At 48.9% G+C, this 23,752-nt stretch overlaps 1 protein-coding gene across 1 annotated transcript in view; it reads right to left on the bottom strand.

Moving 5' to 3' along the window:
* GFI1 (growth factor independent 1 transcriptional repressor) overlaps nt 1-17,947 on the bottom strand; it is a 30,023-nt gene extending 12,076 nt beyond the window's left edge. The window contains exons 1-3 of the mRNA XM_028732779.2: nt 17,840-17,947; nt 10,325-10,596; nt 9,527-9,724 (exon numbers count right to left, since the gene is read on the bottom strand). Coding sequence (XP_028588612.2) covers nt 9,527-9,724; nt 10,325-10,439 — 313 coding nt within the window. The 5' untranslated portion in view covers nt 10,440-10,596; nt 17,840-17,947. The remainder of the gene's footprint in view (nt 1-9,526; nt 9,725-10,324; nt 10,597-17,839) is intronic.
* Nucleotides 17,948-23,752: the final 5,805 nt, after the last annotated feature.

Below are 23,752 nucleotides of genomic sequence, written 5' to 3'. Positions count from 1 at the left end.
ATCTCAAACCTGTTTCCTTGCAAAATCATTCAGGAGTGAATCATTTCCCCCGTTTTTCAGTTCTATGAGTGATTAGGAGAACAGCACCACCATTTTGGAAAGGGGGGGAAAAACACATAACACAAGGCGCTGATCTCATTTTGGAGGCAATCTAAGAATTTGCACAGTTGCAGACGCTTTCAACCACGTCAGATTTATTTTGGTAATTCCGCCCACCTTTATAAACCACCCTGCACTGATAAAGATCACGGGGTGATTCACAATTCATCATAAAAACAAATGCAATAAATGTATGTAGTTCGCCAACTCAGAAAAATGAAGTAAAAGCCCAAGAATGTAAGCTCCTAGGAAGAGGGTGATGGCAAGCAAGTCAAACTACTCCAACACCACACAAAACACCTTGGTAGACAAGTAAATCTTAGAACTGGAAGGGACCCTATGGTCATCTAGTCCAACCCCCTGCAATGCAGGAATCTCAACTAAAAGTCCTTGTCCCATCAGCGGGACCATGAGAACGGCCTCCCCATGCAGATCCCAAGGTCCAGGTTGGCAGATGAAGGGAGATACTGAAAGCCTCTGGGAGAAAAGGGGATGCAACTTCCCAAATCAATGGCAACATTTGAAAATGCTAAGCTAGATTATAAGGTCTCAGACAGTAAGGGAGAGAATACTTGCTCTTACAAAAATACCAGTAGTTATAGCTATATTAAAGCATGGTTTGCTTTTTAAAGATCTCCCTTATTTATGACCAGGTGACTCAAGAGGTCAAACTTTTTGTAGACCACAACATTTTCAGCTGTAGGCGTGGCAAGGGGGGTTGCATGTTTTTTCCCCTTGGTTTGCTGCGAGGTTGAAATCAGCAGGTTGAAAACTAGAATGTCACTGAGGAAGGCAAGGTCCTTCTTCTCCTTGGCATGCTAGTGTTCTACTTGCGGGAAGCTTATTTGTAGGAGAAGGGTTCAAACGTTCAGGCTCCCATCCCTTATGCATTTATCACTTGTGTTTATAACCTTTACCAAATGGTCTCTGGGCAGCTTACAAATTACCTGCCAGGGAGACCACTGATCTCAGGTGGCCTTACTTCTGAGTAGATGAGCCTAGTATTGCACTGACAGCCTCCCACCTGCAGCATCAGCCAAGGAAGCTTCGACCACTTGGTGCTGATTTGGGGGGGGGGCATATTTGGATGCCTCTATTTTGGTGCTGGAGGAGACACTTGAGAGTCCCATGGACTGCAAGAAGATCAAACCTATCCATTCTGAAGGAAATCAGCCCTGAGTGCTCACTGGAAAGGCAGATCCTGAAGCTGAGGCTCCAATACTTTGGCCACCCCATGAGAAGATAAGACTCCCTAGAAAAGACCCTGATGTTGGGAAAGATGGAGGGCACAAGGAGAAGGGGACGACAGAGGACGAGATGGTGGGGCAGTGTTCTCGAAGCTACCAGCATGAGTTTGACCAAACTGCACGAGGCAGTGGAAGACAGGAGTGCCTGGCGTGCTCTGGTCCATGGGGTCACGAAGAGTCGGACACGACTAAACAACAACAATTTTGCTTCTAGCGTGACATCAAAGTCTCACAAAAGTTCACTTCCATCATTTTAAATCGTAACCAGCCCAGTAATGGCATTGCCTGACTTACCCAGAGGTTCTTGCCCTGTGACTCCACAAGATCGTGTCTGCTCCATGATCAGTCTTAGCTAAATAAATGCATAGCGATTGTGGCACCAGATGCAGCTCTCTTATTGTGCTTCTGTCATAGATAAATTATTTTTTCTAAGCCTTGAATGCTTCTTCCCCTAGCTCAGTGGTTTTCCACCAGTGTGCCGTGGCACCCTTGGGTGCCTTGAATGATGGTCAGGGGTGCCGCGGGCAACACTGGCCTCTGTCCCTCTTTCCTTCCCTCCCTCCTCTGATGCCCTCTCACGTCTCTGCCTCCCAAAGTCTTGCACAGCTTTTTGTTGCAGCAGCCCTGGCTACAAGCTCCCCAGATAAATAGTGCCTCTAGGGCTGGCCAGGGGCTGATTCCTAGGCCCTTGTGGGGCAGTGGGAGGAGACACCTCTCTTTGGGGCAGGGAGGGCAGCTCAGAGACCAGGGACCAGAGGACTCCCAAGGAGAGGGGAGAGGAGGCTGAGGGAACACTCCACAAGGGAGGGTGTTTGAAAAAGGCTGAGAGGCTGCCGGCTCTGCAGGCAAAGGGTGACATAACTGGGCTCCCGAGCCCCACAGGGGTGCCGCAGAAAGAATGGAGTTGGTCAAGGCAGCTGTGGACTCAGGAAGGTTTAAAACCTCTGCTCTAGGTAGTACGCAGATTGCTACTCTGAAAGCCTTGTGGAATTGCAGGCTATTACCAGCGCCTGTTGGCTCATGCAGTGTTGCTCGTGAATGCCTGTCCTGTTCTTATCTACAAAAAAAGCTTCTCTCACAGCAAGAATTATGTACACACACACACACACACACACACACCCCACAGCATAACAGCAGTACCTCGGTTCCATAACTTGAATATGCAAGTATTGACTGGTTTGGGCAAAGTGTACATTGGGGTTATACTTGACTCCCACCCTATACACACCCACACACCAATACAGGTGATCAGTGCTTTTAAAAAATAAATAAATAAAAGGGGGGAGGTGCCGGTGCTCACTATGAAGTTGTTACAGTAAATGCCCCACACTTTTAACACTTGGGGCGGTACTGTGTACCCTTGAGTACCCCTATGGGGGAGCACTGCCTGAGGTGATTTTTTAACCTAACTTGCGCCACTTCATGCCCTGTGTATTCCCTAGCAGTCGGACATATTTTTACATGGAAAGAAACCACACACAGTAAGAGATGTTTTTAACACCAATAAATCAGAGGGTCAGCTGTTCTGTAATGTTTCAAGCCCTGTCACGTTGCGACTTTATTTATTTATTTTATTTTTATTTTTAACAGAGGAGTTTTTACTGAAATGCCATTTGTGTTGGTTAAAGGTAAAGGGACCCCTGACCATTAGGTCCAGTCGTGACCGACTCTGGGGTTGCGGCGCTCATCTCGCTTTATTGGCCGAGGGAGCTGGCGTACAGCTTCCGGATCATGTGGCCAGCATGACTAAGCTGCTTCTGGTGAACCAGAGCAGTGCACGGAAACGCCGTTTACCTTCCCACCAGAGCGGTACCTATTTATCTACTTGCACTTTGACGTGCTTTTGAACTGTTAGGTGGGCAGGAGCAGGGATCGAGCAACGGGAGCTCACCTCATCGCGGGGATTCGAACCGCCGACCTTCTGATTGGCAAGTCCTAGGTTCTGTGGTTTAACCCACAGCGCCACCCGCGTTGGTTAGACCCTCCCAATTAAAATGTAAAGGAGGCTGGGAATATAAGGCTACACATCGAAATATTTGGTGCCTAACCACGACCAAACTCTGAATTTGAATATCAAAAGGCATTCATTATAAATAAATAAAAATAGTGTTTGTGGGAGGGGGCATTGTTGTTTTTTTGTTTTGTTTTCTGTTTTATTTATTTGTGTTTTTATCCTGTATTTTTTATCTCATCAACTGCCCTGAGATTTTCAGATGAAGGGCGGCGTATAAATTTAATAAATAATAAATAAATAATAAATATTTCATGCTAGCCTTACTTTGAGTAGTTAGGTTGACATTAATAAATGTGACCAGCTTAAGTTTATTAATTTTAGTGGGTTTACTCTGCATAGGAAAAGGCGAACCACAGCCAAAAATATATATTTGTGCTGTTATGGCCTCTTAGGTGCGAACGCATTGAGGTTTTTGCTTCTGTTCATGCCTGCAATATGTTTTGAGCTAAAGGGAAAATACACATTGGGGGTTATTACCATAGCTGTCAACTTTTCCCTTTTTTAAAGGGAAATTCCCTTATTCCAAATAAGATTCCTCACAAGAAAAGGGAAAAGTTGACAGCTATGGTTATTACAGATTTCACACACTACTCCTATATTATTAACAGTAGCCCAGTTTCTTAAGCTTTACATGAAATGGAGTAAAATCAAATGCCATATGTTATCTGACTCCATTTCAGGTAAAAAATAAAAATAAAAATGCTACATGTAAGAGATACATCTAATTGTGTTTTCAAATCCCGCAACACCTTGTAGTTAACATTATTAGCTAATTTTATCAAGGAGCATATTTAAAGCACATGCACACACGTAATAATCATAGGAAAAATACAAGATAAAATGTTGCAGTAGAATAATCAGTTTACAAGAAACCATCAACTAACTCCTCAATTATTGCTTATCAGACTGATAATTCAATAACAATATATAATCAATGGTTTAATAGAGAGGGGAATGGAGAGATGTGATTAAGTCCACTGAGAATAAAAATAATTGTAAAAATAAAAATGGCCGTAGCTTAATAATATTCTACCTGCACACACACATGCAAGAAAAAGACGGGTTAAAAAAGCACTTTCTGCAAGGCTGTTTTGAAGACGAAGAAGAAGAAGAAGAAGAAGAAGAAGAAGAAGAAGAAGAAGAAGAAGAAGAAATTTAATATCTTTACAAGTGAATAGAGCAAAATAGAATCAAAAGGGAAAGGGGCATGAATTGATTGAGCCAGCAAGGTTTTTTGAGGGGTTTTTTTTACATGTTTATTACAGCCTCAGGTTTGTGCTCTGCTTTGACAAAAACAATTTTGCAGTAGCGATATTTTTCTAACACTCAGGCAGATCACCCACTGCGTCCCATTTTGATCATATGAGCATGGTGTGTGTGTGTGTGTGTGTGTGTGTGAGAGAGAGAGAGAGAGAGAGAGAGAGAGAGAGAGAGAGATGGGGGCTAAGCCGTTAGTGCCATTAAGAGAATGTTTGGGGCACTGGGATGCTCTTCTTCAAATAAATCAGTACAATAAAAGCCAATCACTAGGCAGAAGGAGAAGGCCAGCCCTCAGTGTCAGATTTGGGGGTATGGTTAAAGGAGTTAATTATTAAATTGACATCTAATAATATAAATTGCATTACATTTTTACATTTCTACCTCTACAGTGGGCACTGTTTGAGTATTTTGCCTGAAGAAACAACAATGTCTTACATTACCTCCAATTTTAAGAAGGTTATCATATGGATCTTCCTTTTTGGTTGTTTTATTATTATTATTATTATTATTATTATTATTATTATTATTATTATTACATGTATTGCCCAGTCTTCTCCAGCAGGTCCCAGGGTGGGTTACAAGGATTTGAAATTCAGAATTAAAAAACAGGTCAAGCAAAAGTCCAACACCCACCTTGGTGAGATGTCACACACACACACACACAGACACAGACACACACACACACACACACACACCCATTCCCCCAAGATCTATTTTGTTGGGGAAAAACCAGAAGGTGGCAACTTTACTATTCTCAGCATTCACCACAGTGTCACTTCATCAGTGGAAATGCTGTCAGCAATTTCCGTTTCTGAGCAAAACTGAAAACAAACGCTACACAAAAAGTCCAAATGAACTGCTCTATGTTGTGCTTTCTGTCGAATGGGCCAAAGGTTCAGCTTGCTTTGCCAGCGCCATATGGACCTCCAGCAAGCTGACTAGAGATGCTGGATGCAAACCCATTTAGGATGCAGCTCAAACACTGGGAATCTCATCACCAGGAGTACACCAGAGATATATTCTATCTCTGGTCATGAGCGAGCAACACAGCAAGGCTAGCTGCTGTCAGTCTGATCTGGCAAGCAGTCAGTCTCTAAGAGAAACTAACTTAATCAATCATAAGCTTTGTAAGCTCCTAATTCAGTCCTGTCACTGTAAGCACAACTTTGGCCCCTGCAACTACTTTTGATATCTTCTAGGCTGGCCTTCTTGCTTCCAAAGGGCTCTTGAATGCTCTCGATGGATATTATTTTGGACAAGCAAGGATGCTAATTTTTGTAGAAGTTGTACGCAGACATCAGTGACATCCAGGCACATGACGAAACAAAAAGCCACAGAACTAGATCTACAGAGAAACTATATGTGGAGAATCAATGCATTGTGTGCATCAGATGGGTGGAGTACTGTTGTTGTTGCTGCTGCTGCTGCTGTTAACACACACATTTTCTCTCAGTTGTATGCCTTCAGTTCATTTGCCTTTACTTCCAGGATTACCTCATCCCATATATGCCCACTTAACTGCTTTGATCTACGGAACTGGCACTGTTACAGGTAACACATAATATTTGTTAATTCACTCGTAAGAAAGTGATCTTTTAGTGTGGCAGCTCCTAAACTTTGGCATCTTCACTGTTCTTTTTTCGGCACTTGCTAAAAACATTTTGGGCAAGCTAGACATGTAGAAGTTGACATGTGTTTTAGTAAGTTCTTTGCTGAACTATTTGTTTTATTGGGGGGGGGGGGGTTAATACTTGATTTTAACTTTGCCCTTTATTGACAATGTTAGTGTTTTGCACTGCTTGGAGGTATGATCCACAATCAAGCAGTGTTTTGTTAAATAAAGACATGCGATGCCACCAAACTCTTGGGGTTGTTGTGAGGATAAAATTGGGGTTCGTGGGGGCAAGCATGTATGGCACCTGGAGGTCCTGGAAGGGTAGGCAGGCTAAAAAATGTAAATATAGATTTCTAATTTGTATTTTAGTGGGAGACCAGAAGAAAGAACTGAGTCTTCATTTTCCTCCTGTGGATCCCTGGAAGGATCTATTCCTTCGCACCATGAAAGCAAACAGTAAACAGTATCACGGTGGGTTATGCATCCTTCCTTCTGAACAGCCATAAAATATTTTCATAGCCTAACAAGTAATATATAAAAGTCTGGAAAGATAAAGTGAGGTGAATACAACTCCATCATTATCGCTACACTATTCAGCTGTTCCTACCATCAGATGAATGCAATCATCGTTGTCAATAGGAATGTATATATAGATACATAAAGCATACACAAGAATGTGTATCTACATCTGTGTATTACCCATCACAATCCTAGGCAAGATTACTGAGAAATAAACTCCACTGTGTTCAATGGGGCTGAACTCCAAATAATAATAATAATAATAATAATAATAATAATAATAATAATAATAATTTATTTATGTGCTGCCCAGCCACTCTGGACGGCTTCCAACAACTTAAAACATCAAGCACAGTAAAACATCAAACATTAAAATGGCAATGTGTGCAGAGGAGTCTAGTCTGAAATCATGCTGTTGCTCATTTATGTCATAAGCTTAGACAGGTTCCTTTTGGTTGTGATGGCTTGAAGTGCCGCAGAAATGTTGCAACCCGGAGTCCCCTGTTGTAGCCTATGAAGCAGGTGGTGATTTTTTGGGGGTGGGGGGGTGGGGAGGAGATGCCTAAGCAGGCAGGCAGGCAAGATTCAGAAAACCTATCACCCATTTCCTTTGCTATTTTATAGGGCAACCTTCTCCTCGGAGGAACGAATCGCTTTCTTTCCATTTCCTTGAACTCACAACCTGATCAAATTGCAAACAACTACTTTGCAAACAAGAGGGTCGAGAAGGGGCGCGGGGTGTGTGTTATTTTTATATATATATTTCCCTGTCTTTCTTTTATGCCTTTTTAATCATCATTTCCCCAGATATACAGCATAAGATACAGCCTATTTTATCAATACAATGTCAAGCGTCCTCGTCTTTCTTACTGCACAACTACAGTCATTTTAGGGAGAATTGTTTAGTAAGGATTTTGGAGGAAGCCTTCTGAGATATATTAAAAACAGCAGCAGCACAATTTTTCTGCTTTCTTTTCAGCCAGAGAGTTCTCCCTGCTCCCATTCTCCGCTTTTATGCTGCTAGTATAGACCTAGGAGTGATCTCCCTCTAGCTTTAAAGCCAACGCCTTTAAAACTATGGTTATTTTTAAATTTTTTGGTTTTTTAAAAAATCCGCTTTTCTATGACTCCTTCGTTCCTAAAAGGAAAAGAAAGAAACGCCAGCAAATTGTTCTCAATTGCTCGGGCTGTGTTTCTCAACGCGATCAGGGCGACTGACGCCAAGTGAGGAGTTCAGCTTCCTCTCGGGGCCGACCACATCAAAGGGAAAGGAGAAGCCAGCCAGAGGCTGCGCTGCTCTCGAGGAGACGCCGTGCGCCCGGATCGAGTCCAGGGCAGGGAGAGGAAGGAAGGGGCTCTTTTGAGAAACAGAGAGAGGGGGGGGGAGGAAGGAAGGAAGGAAGGAAGGAAGGAAGGAAGGAAGGAAGGAAGGGGGAGAGAGAGAGAGAGAGAGAGAGAGAGAGAGAGAGAGAGAGAGAAGGAAGGAAGGAAGGAAGGAAGGAAGGAAGGAAGGAAGGAAGGAAGGAAGGAAGGAAGGAAGGAAGAAAGAAAGAAAGAAAGAGGAAGGAAGGGAGGAAAAGGAAGAAAGGAAGGAAGGAAGGAAGGAAGGAAGGAAGGAAGGAAGGAAGGAAGGAAGGAAGGAAGGAAGGAAGAGATTCTACTAATTAGATGAAGACACCCCCCCCCCCCAATGCACATCGTCCTCTGTACAGAGTAGTGCAGTTGGGAAATTTTTCACTATGGACTTCATCTGGTCTTAACGGGGATCCACTAGCAGGGATGGTATAACTCGTTTTCTTGCCGCTCAGAGATTATTTTTTTTAAAAAAAAATATCAAGCTTTTGATGATGATGATGATGATGATGATGATGATGATGGTGTAAGGCTGCATTTGGGGGCTCATTTCCCTGAGTGCGGCTCTGCACTTTTGCCCCGGGGGCCCGATCCTGAGCTCTGTCCCGATCCTTCATGCAGCCGCTCGGACACAACTGCGCTTAATCTCTCCGCCCTCGAACTGGAGCGCACAATTCGTTGCTAGGGATCCCTTACTGGTCAGCCCCGCTTCCCTCGGGCAAAAAGAGCTCCCTACCGAGACCGGGGCGGGTGGGGTGTGTTCTCCCCCATCCCCTCGACTCATCCAGATCGACTTCGCGCTCGTCCTGTGGCTCCCACCCCCCACTTTACCCTTTTCAAATATATTAAAGGAGAAATTACTCAGGTATAGTTTGGCTCTTTCCAAAATCCGCTGGGGAAATCCAGAGATTCTCACACCTTTGAAGCCTGAATCGCTGAATTTAAGAAAGGAAGCGTTTTCTTTCTTTTCTTCTTCTTCTTTTTTAAGGGGACAATTTGGGTCAGCAAGAAGCGGACTTGTTCTGCGATTCCTCCTGCCTTATTATTAAGAGCTAAACAGGCGCGTCTGAAATCGCGTTTCATTATGAACCGTGCGCGCAAATCATCGAAGGTCTGCAGGCAAAAGAAGGTTTCTCTTTTCCCCATCCTCACGGCAATGGTCGGAGATGCGGGAGAGGGTGGGGGTGGGGATTAAAACTTGAGAGCCAGGGGAGAAATTTAAGGAGGGAAGATGGGGACACACACACACAGCGAAGTGGGCAGCTGAGATCTTTTACACACATCCTTGGGAGTAAACCCTGCTGAACGCAACGAGACTGCCAGGACTGGGCTGTAAAGCGAGGGCCATAAAACGCTCGGATCCTGTCCCAATGCAGCCCAGAAACGCGTCCAGCACCCAGCCCTCCCGACAGCTCCTACCTGGGGAAGCCGAGGGAGAAGGCGGCCTCCACAAATCCTCCAGCTCGGCGGCTCGGTCGCAGAGGCTGCCCTCGCAGCTGGGAGCCGACTCCGAGGTGCCGTCCGCCCCGTCGGGCAGCTGAGATTCCGGGGAGAAGCGGCCCTGCGAGGGCGAGGGCTCCGGGAGGCCCAGAGGCATCTGCCCCGGAACCTTAGTGTCTGCCAAGGAAGAAAGGGGGAGGAAGGAGAAAGATCTCGTGAGAAGCCTGCTTTCCCGTGTACGCCCCGTCGCACAATCCCCATTTGCAGGTGGCCGAGGAGAAAGCCAGCCAACAAACGCGCTACCTTCAAATCCACTTTTCCCCTGTTGGATCAAAAGCGCAGCTACTCCGTGATAACTATAGATAGATATATTTATCACGCAGTAGCTGCCCTTTTATCCGTGCGTTCTACCTGTGAAAAAGTGGATTTGGGAGGCGGGGTAGTGAAAAAGCGGATATTATTAAAACTCTTCCTGAAGGCAATAAGATAAAAGGACACTAATCTAAACAAAACAAAACAAAAAAAAAACCACTTTAAAATAAGATTAAGACTTTTTTTCATAATGCAGTAAGATAAAGCAAACTAAATAAAAGCACGTGGTAACTACAGATACATGCCTGCATATCAGGCGTCAAATGGAAAATCATCTCCATTTGCCTATAACCACCACCTCCGGCGACTTGGGTGTTCCGTCGAAAGTAAACCCTGACCCGCCCCTGCCCCTCGGTCCGGAGGCGCCCGAGGAATCCGGGCCAAAGAAACCGCTTTGGCTCTCACCTGCGCAGATCTGTGCCAGGACGCTCTCCAGGCTGAGGCTGTACTCCCCGTCGGGGGCTCGGGGCTGGTGGTAGCTGTGCGCCTTCTTGCTCTTCACCAGAAAGGACCTGGGCATGGTGCCTCGCGGGGTGGACGGTGCTCAGTCCTCCGTCTCCTCCTCCTCCTCACGCCTCTCGGGCCACCAGTCCCCGCGGCGCGGGCTGCCTCGGCGCGTCCCGTCGAGCGGCGGCGGCGGCTCTCTCCAAGTCGTCCCCAGTCCTGCGGGAAGTGCTCTGCGAAGAGGTCGGGCGAGCCATTGGTTACCAGGGAATATGCTGGAGGGGGCGGGAGAGGGAGGGAGGGGGAGGGAGGGAGGAGCGTGGCTGACGGGCTGGATGCCTGCGACGGAAAGAGGACGCCTCTACCCTCCGCCAGGTGGCATTCGCGCAGGTGGTCAGGCAGCCGGCTCACCTGTCAACCGCAGTAGCCCTGCTTTTTTCGAGGGGACGCACGGGCTTCTCCCCGCTCCCATTTCATCCTCACACAAACAAACCCTTCGGGAGAGGTGAGGCTGAGAGAGAAGCGGGGGGGGGGGCACCACAGAGCTTCCTGGCCGAATTCGAACCCCGCTCCCCGGTTCCAGCTGCGGCACTCCAACCACTAAGCGTTCTCTCCTACAGGTTGCGACTTGTTCCAGAAATCGACCGCGCGAGACAAAGGAAGTATGATTTCTCCCTTCTCTTCTCCTCTCCCTCAATATTCATTCATTCATTCTCTGGCTTGGCCCCCGAAGGCTACTTCACATGTTAATGTGGGGAGGAGTGGGGCGTTATTGCGGGAGGGGCCAAATTCTCCTCGCAAGGTTCAAGCGCGCAAAAAGCCCAAGAGGCGGTGGCTGACGCAGATCTTCAAAGAAACAACCGCAAAGTTTGGATCTCCACCACTTATCTAAACTCTGCAGTACCCAATTCTCTGTCTCTGTCTCTTTGGTGGCGCAAATAGCTCGGGAGCGCTGCCGTACAGAATCCGTTCATCAAGGGGTGCCTGTCACGTCGGTGCGAGCAATCCCGTGCTCGAATTCCCCCGTGTTTCAAATTCAATCAGCCGCCCAACATTGGTTGTGGTTCGCGCGCGGTAAAAGCAAACTCTCTAGCAACGTGGCCGAGGAAAAGGGCTTAAACACCGCTATCCCTTTCTCTTGATTAATCAAACAAATTTCCCTCTCCTCCTTTCCTTTTTCTCTCTCTCTCTCTCCTGCAACCAAGGTTCAGTCATCCTCAGAGCCCTGACATTAATGGACAAACTTTGGTCCGCTCATTTCAAGAGGTAGATCTTCGTGGGCGAGCCCCCCCCCCCCTCTGCTTTTGGCCGAGAAAGCAGACAGGGGGAATCGCGTGCGCCAGTACCTGCCCGCGATCCTATTAGTCAAGTCCGCTCCGAAGCAAGACTCGTTGTTCGTAATGCAATTTGCTCCCGGTGAGCCGCATAGAATCACAGAATTGTAGAGCTGGAAGGGACCCTGATGGTCATCTAGTCCAACCCTCTACAATGCAGGATTTCCCTCCCGACGTGGAACTCGAACCCACGACCCTGATATTAAGTGTCTCGTGCTCTACGCGTCTAGTTTAGCCTATCTCTCCTAAAACCAGCGGGCTGACACGGATTCCCCCAAGAGGTCTCTGGTGAGACAATCAGCTGGCCAAAGAGGCAGTGAACATCTCTGCGCAAGAGCTTCCAGAGAGTTGGCTGATATTTCTGGGGAGATCCAGAATTTGGGGGGGGGGGGGTGTTGGCGGGGGGCGGGGCTCAATCCTTCCAATGAGGGGAGCAAAAGTCGGGCAAGGACCATGCGGGACAAAATGGGGAATATCTCCTCCGCATCTTTTAAGTTGTTGAGGAGCGTCGAGCTCCAAAGTTTGCGCCCTGGCTTTTAAACGCTGACCAAGCTTGTCTGGATGCAAAGCAATGGTCTCGTGGCCTTGATTCTCGGAGAGGTGAGCTCAGAATAGCAACCGAAGAATCAAAATCCACCCCATGATACCTTAAAGACATCACATTTATTGCGTGTCGTGAACTTTCCTGGGATGCAGCCCACGCAGGGGGGGGGGGGTGACAACCCTAACAAACTAGACAGAGGGAACGAGGACGAATATTATATATTAGGAACGGTAGAAAAGGGATTGATCGCCTGTCAATGAGTATTGTGATTGATCTGTGGGGGAAAAAACAACACCCGGAACACAGTCGCGAATATTCCCCTACCAACCAGATCTGCTACAAATTGCATATTATAAACTGCAGTTGCTAAATGTACTAGAACAATTTTATTTATTGCACTCCGATCCTAAAGCGGGTACAGTTAACCTCCCCCTGGGATTTGCTTTCAAAAAGTGGAATTCAATGTAGCGTTGAACAGCTGTTGTATCGTAGACCTTAGTTCTAATTCAGAGCAGAGTGAAGGGGCGGAGGAAATCTGACGTTTAAAATGAATTTTGATTTTACAAAGGCAATGTCTACAAACAACATTTTATTGTGCCATAAATCTGTCTCCTCCCACACTTGCGGCTGTTCAGATTCCACCCAATAATTATTGTGCTTCAACTATTTTATTGTAAACCGCCCTGATAACTGAAAGGTGGCATATGAATCCTAATAGCAAATATGCAGACTTCATGGGCAAGATCCAGGCACAAGCAAGTAAACATTTTTAACATGCCATTTAGTCTAATGAAGGACACCTTGAATTCTCTTTTTAAAATCACTGTAAACTTTGGCTAGATCGTCTGACCGCCTTTTTCCTCTCTGGAGGCAAAGTTATGCGAGCCAGTTGATTCCCATCATTAAAGCTGCGTTTCCAATGGTGACGTGTCCTTTCTTTAGCTGATTCTGCAGATTATTTTTGAATTGGGATTTCGTGTCCCTACTGAACCCCCCCAAGTGAGCCACGCAGTTCGATCCTAACGCGCGTTAACTCGGAAGTAAGACTCACTGTTCCGTGGAGTTTTTTGCTCCCGAGTTTGCATTTGAGAATGCAGGGTCAACCGTTCACGAGGCTGGGCTTTTTCTCCCCTTGCCAACTTCTACTGGTGGAAAAATATCCTGGCTGAAAATGAATGCGCAACCACCACCGCTCCCTCAACCAAAATTAAACGTGGGCTGCATGATTTATTTATTTAGGTTCCTCTGATAAGAAATAGTGATTGAAAGGGTAATAACTCATTGCTTCATCCAGTTTGCCTGCGGGTGAAACGCAAAATAGGTTGGCTGAAGGCTGCGGAGGAGTGACTTAAATTAGGATTTAGGGACCTTGGGGGAACATGAACCGTTAGAGGAACTTCGAGAAACGATCAAACTCTTTCTCTTTTTTGGGAGGGGACGGGAATTGTAGAAGAGTCGCGCTTTTAGTATCCTGCAGGAACTGGCAGATTCGCGGCACGTACTTTATGGAAACCAACCAGCATTTTGGTTACGTAGATCGGATGCCCGGGCAAAGTTTTCATTCCATGGGCACCTAAATCAGGATTGAATCTGAAGCTAGGACGGGGAGGGGGTGCAGAGAGGCGGGGGAAGGAAGCGTCAAATATTGAGAGTCCCCCCCAAAGTCAGCCTCGAATTCATCGAAACGTCACGCAGTATTTATTATCTCCTGTTGAATAGGAGGGGTTTAAAAGGAATTGCTGGAGTTGAAAAGTTAGTTTAGTTTGAAGATAGCGGTAAAAATCTGGTTCCGCCTCCACGTCTCCGCAATTCGCCACTGCCCTGCTCCTGAGCATTTTCTGTCTAGTTTCGTTTCGATCTTTTGATTTTAAGCAAATAAATGAACGTGTGCTGAGCGCGCACGGTGTCTATCCAGATGCAACCGCTTTGTCTTTAGGGGGTTTGTGGCAGGTGGAATGAAACTGCTAGGAACTGCACTAGGGGATCCCTTCCAATTTGACTTTTCTATGAAATCCATAGACTAGACTTGGCCAGAGTCGGTGGATTCAAAGTGCCGAGCTCTCAGGGGTTCAGAAAAGCTGAATAAACTACAAGCGCCAGGAGGATAGTACAAACTTAGGCGCGTTTACCTGAAAACGAGTCTCATAAGTAAAACATGGCTGCGTATTTCGATTATTATTATTATTACGCATTTGCATTGAGTGCATCCGGGCACGAACCGCGGGACTTCCCCTCTGCGCAGATCCCACTGCAGGAGCTGGGTGATGCGCTTGCGGGATGCGCCCGTCCGCCGGCTTCTAAGAAAGGGTTTCTCCTTCCCAGGAAAAATAATGATAAGAAGAAAAGCAGCCCTGACTGATTAGGCTACTGCAAGATGCTGGATCTTGTGATCTGAATGCCTGAAGCAGGACAAACACTGGTCACTCTTATATATGTCCAGAGTCCCGAACAGGCTTTTGCAAATAATAAAAAATGGAGGATAACCTTTTACCCACAAGAACTATTTTTTATTATATAAAATAAAGTCCAGGCGGCCCATTCCGCTTGGGAAAGTCTGGCCTCCGGCACAGATCTAACTGGGAACTGCGCGGGTGCTGCCGAAGACACCAGTTATACTAGATTGCACTTCCCCCAAAAGTGCAATATTTGCAAACCACCGCCAGATCACAGGTAACTTGCTTTGCGCGGCTCTCGTTCCTGCTCAAACTTTTAAACATGATTTTAGTTTTTTAGCTTGGCTGGTAGTGATAGTAACACCAACGTTTACGCGCATATATATGTAATATGTGCGTGTGCGGTGTGGCTGCAAGCTCGCGCTTCTGGAAGGAGCTGGCCGCATCCTGTCCATTTCAAAAGGGAAGCATCAAAGGCAGCTGGGAGGCCGGATCCACGGGCTTTGTTGTTGTTGTTGTTTCTGCTGCCGTTTTACTGCTGGTGGGAGAATTTCCCGGTCGCTCCACCTGCCTCTCCATTCATCCTTGAGAAGGAGACGCAGAAGCGGAAAGTGGGGACCGAAAATCAAAGCGCCTTGATAGATTGGTTGACTTATCTGCGCCAGCCTCCTCCTCCCTCGCCCCTGCCCTCTATTGATTCGTTGGAAGAAAAGCAGGAGCCGCGCCAGATTAGATATTTCCGCGAGAGAGCGAGAGAGAGCGCGCAACGTTTTAGGTAGGAAAACGGAGCGGTCAGGAGTGTTAGCTTGGTCCCACGACTGTGGGTGCCCGGGGCCGTGGGTGCCATGCAGCATGCATTGCCCTGGCGCCGAAATTTGTGGGTGCCCGGCCCCTCCATGGGGAATTTTGTGTGTGCTCGAGCACCCAGGGCCCCGGCATCTATGGGGAAGGGGGGTCTCTCGTGCGCCTTGGATTCCATTGTCTTTGAAGAGCCGTTTCCAGCTTAGCGCAGAGCTGGGGAGCTAATCCAATCCATTGACAAAGCGTTCCACATCTTTTTTCAGCTGTTCCGAGTGCGCTCGGGCCACCTAACCTGCCTTTTTAAATCACTGGTTCAACGGGAAGGCACGCATGAAGCTACAAGGGCGAACGCGAATGTGCCACACACGCGTGAACATCCCCCGTGCCTTTTAGAAATACAGTGGTACCTCGGGTTACATATGCTTCAGGTTACATACGCTTCAGGTTACAGACTCCGCTAACCCAGAAATAGTACCTCAGGTTAAGAACTTTGCTTCAGGATGAGAACAGAAATCGTGCTCTGGCGGCGCGGCGGCAGCAGGAGGCCCCATTAGCTAAAGTGGTCTTCAGGTTAAGAACAGTTTCAGGTTAAGAACAGACCTCCGGATCGAATTAAGTTCTTAACCCGAGGTACCACTGTATATATAAAAGAATAGGCTAGACAAGCTTCGGGTGTGAAGCTACCCTGTTATATGCAGTGTATTTAAATGTCTGGGCAGCAAAGGTCAATGGGAATGATTAACACGAAACCTCATTCCCCAGGCTGACACTGAACCACCTTCGGCGCTGAGTAATTTGGACCTGTGGTGAACCCCACTCACCTTTCCCCCCTGCTGATAGGGAAGCCCCCGCCCCGCATCCTCACCCCCCACCCTGCGGCTGGATTTCGGTTTCAAACAAAACAACCCCTTCTTGGCTCCCTCGTCCAGTTTCGCCATTGCACAAACCATCGTTTAAATGGAAGCAGCGACCAGGAACAAAGTTGGGAAGATTTGATAGGAGAAGCCTGGACACATGGGTGGGGGAAATGGCTTGCCCTCTCCGGAGTTGTAATCCTTCTCTCTCTGTGTTAGCAAGCTGCTAACAGGAGTAAAGGACCCTCCTTTCTACTGCTTCACCGCTCTAAATCGCCCCCCTCCAAAAACAAAAACAACCCACCACCGTCCCTCCTTATTTTTCTTAAATATACACAGGCTTCACAGTCCCCTGACACAGTGACCTGGGACTTTCTTCGGAGTAAGGCAAGCCTAGGGCTGCTTGCGGGAAAAAAAGACCCTGGAAGACGCGCATCTGGCGGTGGCACGCGTTTGCCTGTAACGTGTGGCCAGTGGGCGGTGTATGTATGATGGGTCGGATGGCACGTGGCCCGAACAAAGCTCCCTTCACCTTGCAAGCGTAGGGTGCTGTTGGAGCTTCCAACCACTTTAGGGTTTTAGAATCCGGGAAGGCAATTCCTTTCATCGGCAGCCTGATCCGGAGTAAGGTGGGATTTGAAGTCTGGGTGCTAGATCGGTGTGTGTGTGTGTGTGTGTGTGTGTGTGTGTGTGTGTGTGTGTGGACTAGAATGGCCCTCGTGGTCCCTTCCAAGTCTTCTATTATTCCATGACTGGCAGAGTTTGCTGCCTTTCCAAACTGCAAAAAAGCCTGCTTGGATATAGGAAGCTTCCTCTTGCTAGCTCGGCGTTGCCCGGGATCCCAGATGGGGGCTCCTCTCCCAGCCGTACCTGCCCCTGCCCCTGCCCCTGCCCCACCCAGACCCTGCCCCACCCCTCCCAAACAAACCCAGAAAGACAAAGAAACCAGTGGAGAGAGCGGCAGTGGTGGCGAAGCGCCCAGGAGTCTCTCTCTCTCTCTGCTCTGCACCCATCCACTAATTTACTTTCTTTCTTCGACGAGAAGAGCCTGAAGCTTGCCCTGGAAAAAACACTCCTTCTGAGCAGCCTATCATTTCCCAGAGCTAATTGTGATCGTACAAGAACAGGGTTGTGGAGAGGCGGAGTGCGGAATAGGAGCCACACACTCTGCACTTGCTCAGGAACTAACAGCCACAAAGCTCCTAGGCTGCAAGCAGAAGAGGCGCCGAGGCTGAGCTTACGAGTCCTTTTGGGGGGCGGGGGGGGTGATGATGCCTCCACTTCCGGGAAGAAGCAGAGTCCGTTTCCCCCGCTCACACGGGCGTAAAGAAGGCAGCGACGCAAACACGAGTGGGTGGCGCGGAGAACCTAGCCGCCCTCCGATGGACGGAAATCTGGGTGCGCGAGTCCTTCGCCCGTCCGTCACCCCCACTTTCCCGGGTTCAGTAGAAGGCGGAGGTGAGTGAGGAGGAGGAGGAGGAGGAGAAGGAGAAGGAGAAGGAGAAGGAGAAGGAGAGGAGGAGGAGGAGGAGGAGAAGCGCTTCACTTACCATGGAGAAAGGCGATGGAAGGAGACGGTTGCTGCCTGCCTCTTGCTTGTCCTCGGGGACCTTCAATACACAGCCCCCTCTTCCTCCTCCTCGTCGTCTCTGAAGAATCGGTGTCTTGCGCTGGACCTTTTCTTTCTAAACACCCCTTCTGAGCTCAGCCCCTGAAACCACAAATTCCACTTCCTGAGCGTTAGTGAGCCTGCTGCTGCAATACCACCAAAATCTTGCTTTTCTTCTTCACCTCCTCCTCCTTCTCTCTCTAAAAGGCGACCCGAAACATAAATAAAATGACAATAAAATAAATCAGCTCGGCCAGCTCACTCGTTCCTTTCTGGCCTTTAGGGTAGCCCTGCTACATAGGTGTGTCTAGTCAGCCAGGGCTCAGGACCAAAGTGGCCATGATGGGTTCTTCTGTTCATTTGGCTCTCCTATTCTTCTATCCCTCTGAATCTGGCTTCCACTAGCAGGCTTCCACTAGCAGGCAGTGCTGTAGATCCAATCAGGGTCGAAAAAATACAGGACACAGTAAAGGTAAAGGGACCCCTGACCATTAGGTCCAGTCATGGCTGACTCTGGGGTTGCAGCGCTCATCTCGCTTTATTGGCCGAGGGAGCTGGCGTACAGTTTCCGGGTCATGTGGCCAGCATGACTAAGCCGCTTCTGGCGAACCAGAGCAACATACGGAAATGCCGTTTACCTTCCCGCTGGAGTGGTACCTATTTATCTACTTGCACTTTGTCGTGCTTTTGAACTGCTAGGTTGGCAGGAGCAGGGACCAAGCAACGGGAGCTCACCCCGTTGTGGGGATTCAAACCACCGACCTTCTTATTTGCAAGTCTTAGGCTCCGTGGTTTAACGCACAGCGCCACCCGTGTCCTTTAACACAGGACGCAGTACCCTTCAACATTTAATTTTACCCTGTTTATTTTGGGTGGTAGCTATGTGTTGCTCAGAGTAGACCCATGGACATTAACGGGCCTAACTTAGTCAGATTCATTAATTTCAATTGGTTATGCTCTGGGTAAATCTTAGTTGCATACCACTCTTCGTCTTCATATAATGGTAATGTTTTTGTGTATAGATCAAAGATAACCTAAGATCCTTGTGATAAATGTAAGCCTTGAACTAAATTAGAGCAGACCCTTGAAATTAATGGGCCTACTCTTAGCAATGGGTCCAGGGGCGCCGACTTATAAAAAATATTGGGGGGGCCCATACCGGGGTCCTGCCCCGGGAAGTTTTCTAAGTTCCAATGTCAGCGGTGCCCGGCAGAGCAGCCCTCTCGGCCACGGCAGCCTGGCTCTCCCAGCCCCCGGGGGCCGCCCTCCTCCCTCGTGCACCCGCAGCGTTCCCGCCCGGGGAGGCGGCGCCCCCAAGGACTCAGGTTCGGTTGTACCTGAGAAGCCGAGCACCTTGGCTCCCAAACAAATCGGCTTCTGAACAATCGAAACCCGGAAGTGAGTGTTCTGGTTTTCAAATGATTTTTGGAGGGCGAACATCCGGTGCGGCTTCCGATTGGCTGCAGGGGGCTCCTCTGGCAGAAGCCGCACTCTGGTTTTCAAATGGTTCCAGGAGTCCAATGGACTCCCGGAACGCATTCTGTTCGAGAACCAAGGTACAGTGGACGCTCGGGTTGCGAACGTGATCCATGTGGGAGGCACGTTCGCAACCCGCAGTGTTCGCAACTCACATTGCTGCGTCTGCGCACACACAGGTTGTGATTTAGCGCTTCTGCTCATGCACAAGTGCCGAAACCTGGAAGTAACCCATTCCGGTACTTCTGGGTTTCAGTGCATCCATAACCTGAAAATGCTTAAGCTGAAGCATCTGTAACCCGAGGTATGACTGTATGTACCAGTCCTAAGGAACTGGCCAAGTAAGGCAATCAGCATCTGCAGGTCCCTTGACAGACAGGAGAGAAGCCACACTCTTGGATTTCTGTTGGTAGATGCCTCTTCCTGAGATGCTTGTATTATGCTAATCATAGAATCATAGAGACAGAAGGGACCCCAAGGTCATCTAGTCCAGCCCCCTGCAATGCAGGAATCTTAGCTCAAGCATCCCTGACAGATGGCCACCTAGCCTCTCCCAGGGAGCAGAGACCGTCTGAACAGCTCTTATTGTCAGAAAGCTCTTCCTGATGTTGAGCCGGAAAAGTCTTTCAAAGCTGCTGCACACCTTTGTTTGGGGTCCTCCCCTCCTTGCAAATGTCAGTGGGAAGGAGGGCTCTGTTTCAACAGAAAAATAAAGATTCCCCCTTTCTTCCAGCTTCCACTCATTCGTCTCCGACTGATAATGGACTTGGGAGGCTTTGAGCCCCTTGGGGAGCTGAGCTGTAAAGGACAACCTCCAATTTTCATGCATCAGAAGGAGCCCAGGAGCCCCATCGGGGCTTACCCTGTGCAGGCTGGTTCCCCCCCACACACAAACACACACACTGGGTTGCAATTTTGTGGGTCAGCTTTGGCTGGGAGAGGCAGCCCCCGTTAAGTCTCTGCCAGCCCAATAGCACAGCCCCCCCCCCGCCAAGTCCATGGCAGGAGACAGGCAGCAGCACCCAGACCCCAGAGGCTGCCCTTGGGACTGGCGTTCCCACACTGCCGCCTCCGCAACAAAGGCCAGCGGCCAAGTTACCCCCCCCAGCCGCTTCCTTGGTCCCACAGGAAAGCCAGGCAGGGGCTGCACATCCTGCCCTCCGCCTCTTCCTGCTGCCCCCAACAGACAACCAGGCCTGCAAGCTTCCTCTTCTGACATCGCCCAGGCCCCCACACAGCCCCCCACCAGCAAAACGCCCAGGAGTTTGAAGGGACCCGAGGGCCACGCAGCCAAGGGGTCTAACTCTGCAGGGAAAAGCTTCCTGTCTTTCCTCTGCCCCCTCCCCACCGGAAAGGGATGGTGGCTGCAGGCTCTGCCCTCCCCCCACTTAACATCTGCAAAATGATTAAGGCTGATACATTGTGTTACAGGATTTTATCTAGGTAACTTCCCTGAGCTGTCAAGTTGAAAGGGTACATTCAGGCATAATATTTGCAACATTTAACAACTTTAAAGATGTCCCCCCCCCCCTGTAATTTCCATAACAGTTGGAAGGACAAAAATATAACCTCCTATGACAACTCCTGCAACCCATGAGCTTTCAGACAAAGATCATGCATGGACAAATGTAAAGATCTTTGGAAAGTATTGATCGAAACCACAGTAACAAACAAATCAATGTATCTTCAAGGGAAAGAATAAGTAGATCCATTTGCATATATAGCTCTGTAGGCTTAATGAGATTCCCACAAAACATTAGGAAGGCCTTTCTGGTGGTGAGAGCAGTCAGACAGGGGAAGGGGCTTTTAGGGAGAGGTCGGGGGGGGGGGGGCATCTGCCAGGGATGCTTTAGCTGTGAGTCCTGAATTGCTGGGGGTTGGACTGGATGACCTTTGGGTCCCTTCCACCTCTATGATTCCATGACCTTTAAGGGAAGTCACCTCCATCTTCGTCTCAGAGCAGATGCCCACAAGCCCTGGGCGGGAAGAGCCCGAGAGAGAGAGAGCCCGAGAGAGAGAGAGCCCGAGAGAGAGAGAGAGAGAGCCCGAGAGAGAGAGAGAGAGAGAGAGAGAGAGAGCCCGAGAGAGAGAGAGAGAGAGCCCGAGAGAGAGAGAGAGAGCCCGAGAGAGAGAGAGCCCGAGAGAGAGAGAGAGCCCGAGAGAGAGAGAGAGCCCGAGAGAGAGAGAGAGAGAGAGAGAGCCCGAGAGAGAGAGAGCCCGAGAGAGAGAGAGAGCCCGAGAGAGCGAGAGAGAGAGAGAGAGAGCGCCCGAGAGAGAGAGAGAGCCCGAGAGAGAGAGAGAGAGAGAGAGAGAGAGAGAGAGACCGAGAGAGAGAGAGAGAGAGAGAGCCCGAGAGAGAGCGAGAGAGAGAGAGAGCGCAGCCAAGCCCCCTTCACCGCCTGCCCCCCCCCCGCCAGCCCCCTCTCCCCTCCTCCCTAGGCGGCAGCTCCGCCATGACCACAAACGGCGGCGGCAGCAGCAGCAGCCGCGCGCGGCCCGGGCTCCCCTCGCCGGCCGCGGGAGCCAAGGCGCGCGATAATTTGCTTAAATTATGTCAGCGGCGCCCGGCAGAGCAGCCCTCTCGGCCACGGCAGCCCGGCTCTCCCAGCCCCCGGGGGCCGCCCTCCTCCCTCGCGCAACCGCAGCGTTCCCGCCCGGGGAGGCGGCGCCCCCAGGAGAGGCGGCAGCAGCAGCCGCGCGCGGCCCGGGCTCCCCTCGCCGGCCGCGGGAGCCAAGGCGCGCGACGAGGGAGCCAAGGCGCGCGATAATTTTTTTAATTATTGGGGGGGCGGAGCCCCCCCAATAAAATTTTTGAGGGGGCTCGGGCCCCCTCAGGCCCCATGGGGTCGGCGCCTATGAATGGGTCTACTCTTGAGTACAACTTCCCAGGATACAACCCGTATGTACAAACTAAGGCTGCAATCCTATCCCTATATACTTGGGAGGAAGCCCCATTTAATTCTGTAGAACTTAATTCTGAGTAAACATGGTTGGAGTGCACTGTAAATCACTGATGACTCACTGCCTTTAACAGTACTGCAATCTCTGATATCTCAGGCAAGCCACCTTCACTGCCTGCCTAACAGTAGGGCTGGCCCAGCTAGCTAGCCTTTGTAAGACAGAGAAATCTAAGTAGGCGGGAATGATTAATGTCCCATCTCTTTTACAGCACAGTCCTAGACGTGCTTACTTTGAAATAAGTCCCACTGAACTGAATTGGCTTACTCCCAAGTAGGTGCAGCCTGAGTGGTCAAACTTCTGTGAATGGATAAATATGCAGACTTTCACGTTACACAGCATTCCTCCTGCATCAAGTCAAATGCCTTCTTCCAGCCCATTGGCACAGCAAAGTACAGTGTGTGATACTGAAATTAACCTATACATTGGTGAATTTCAAACTTCCTTCCCTCAACAAATCCTTTCCACATATTTTTGTCTAAGGGAACAAAACCCAGTTCGAACTACATACAACATGGCAAAGTCCTCTCACATTACACAGGTTTCTGATTGATTGATTTTTTAGTTTACTCTTTGTTATAGAGCCAGCCCTACCATTAGGCAGAATGAAGCAATTGCCTCAGGTGGCGGATGCTGGGCTTGTGGGGAGAGGGTTGGCAATGTCAGTTAGGTACTGGACTGGAGAGGACATACTGTATTTTTCCGTCTATAAGACGACCCCTATTTTTGGGGACTCTGGTTTAAGAAAATGGGGGGAGATGGCCCCCGTGTATAAGACACCCCCAAATTTTGGACATTGTTTCCCCCCCTAAAACTCTTATACATGGAAAAATACGGTAATTGTGTGTGCCCTGCATCCTGCTTTGCACCCCATAATCCAGCCTGTTGCCCCCTCTGGTGTGGTGGAGGATGGTGCCCTGTTACAGTGCTGAATTAAGATTCAACTCTTGTACAGGCCCTGCTCTGGACACAGAAGCTACTAACCAGGCCTCTTGATTCCAGCCCTCATCCTGCATTTGCCTACTTGGCTGCAGTAGCTGTGCACCGTATGGCTGAAATTGGCTATGATGCACATCTCATGGTTTTGCAAAGAAGCAGTAGGATGCGTTGTACTCTGCTGCTGTTTACCAGCAGGCAAGAAACCAGAATTGCAAGTGAGTAAGTGCAATGGGTGACTGGGTATTTTCCTGTGGAGGTAATGCCAGTAATAGTGTTGCTGACAGTGACTGGAAGATGCCCATGACACCTGTGCCAATCAGGCATGCCACTAATTCCTCACACGTTCAGCAAGTCTATCTCCAATCCCCGACAAATATTACCCACATTACTGCTTGTCTGTGTTATATACAGAAAGGAGGGTCAACTCTGTCTGGTAGTTGAAAACACCTCACTTGCTACATGCCACAATCAGCCACCTTCC

Source organism: Podarcis muralis, chromosome 5, assembly GCF_964188315.1.
Source record: "Podarcis muralis chromosome 5, rPodMur119.hap1.1, whole genome shotgun sequence".
Lineage (NCBI taxonomy): Eukaryota > Metazoa > Chordata > Lepidosauria > Squamata > Lacertidae > Podarcis > Podarcis muralis.
Note: the sequence above shows the minus strand (reverse complement) of the source record. Positions and strands in the feature narration are given on the sequence as shown.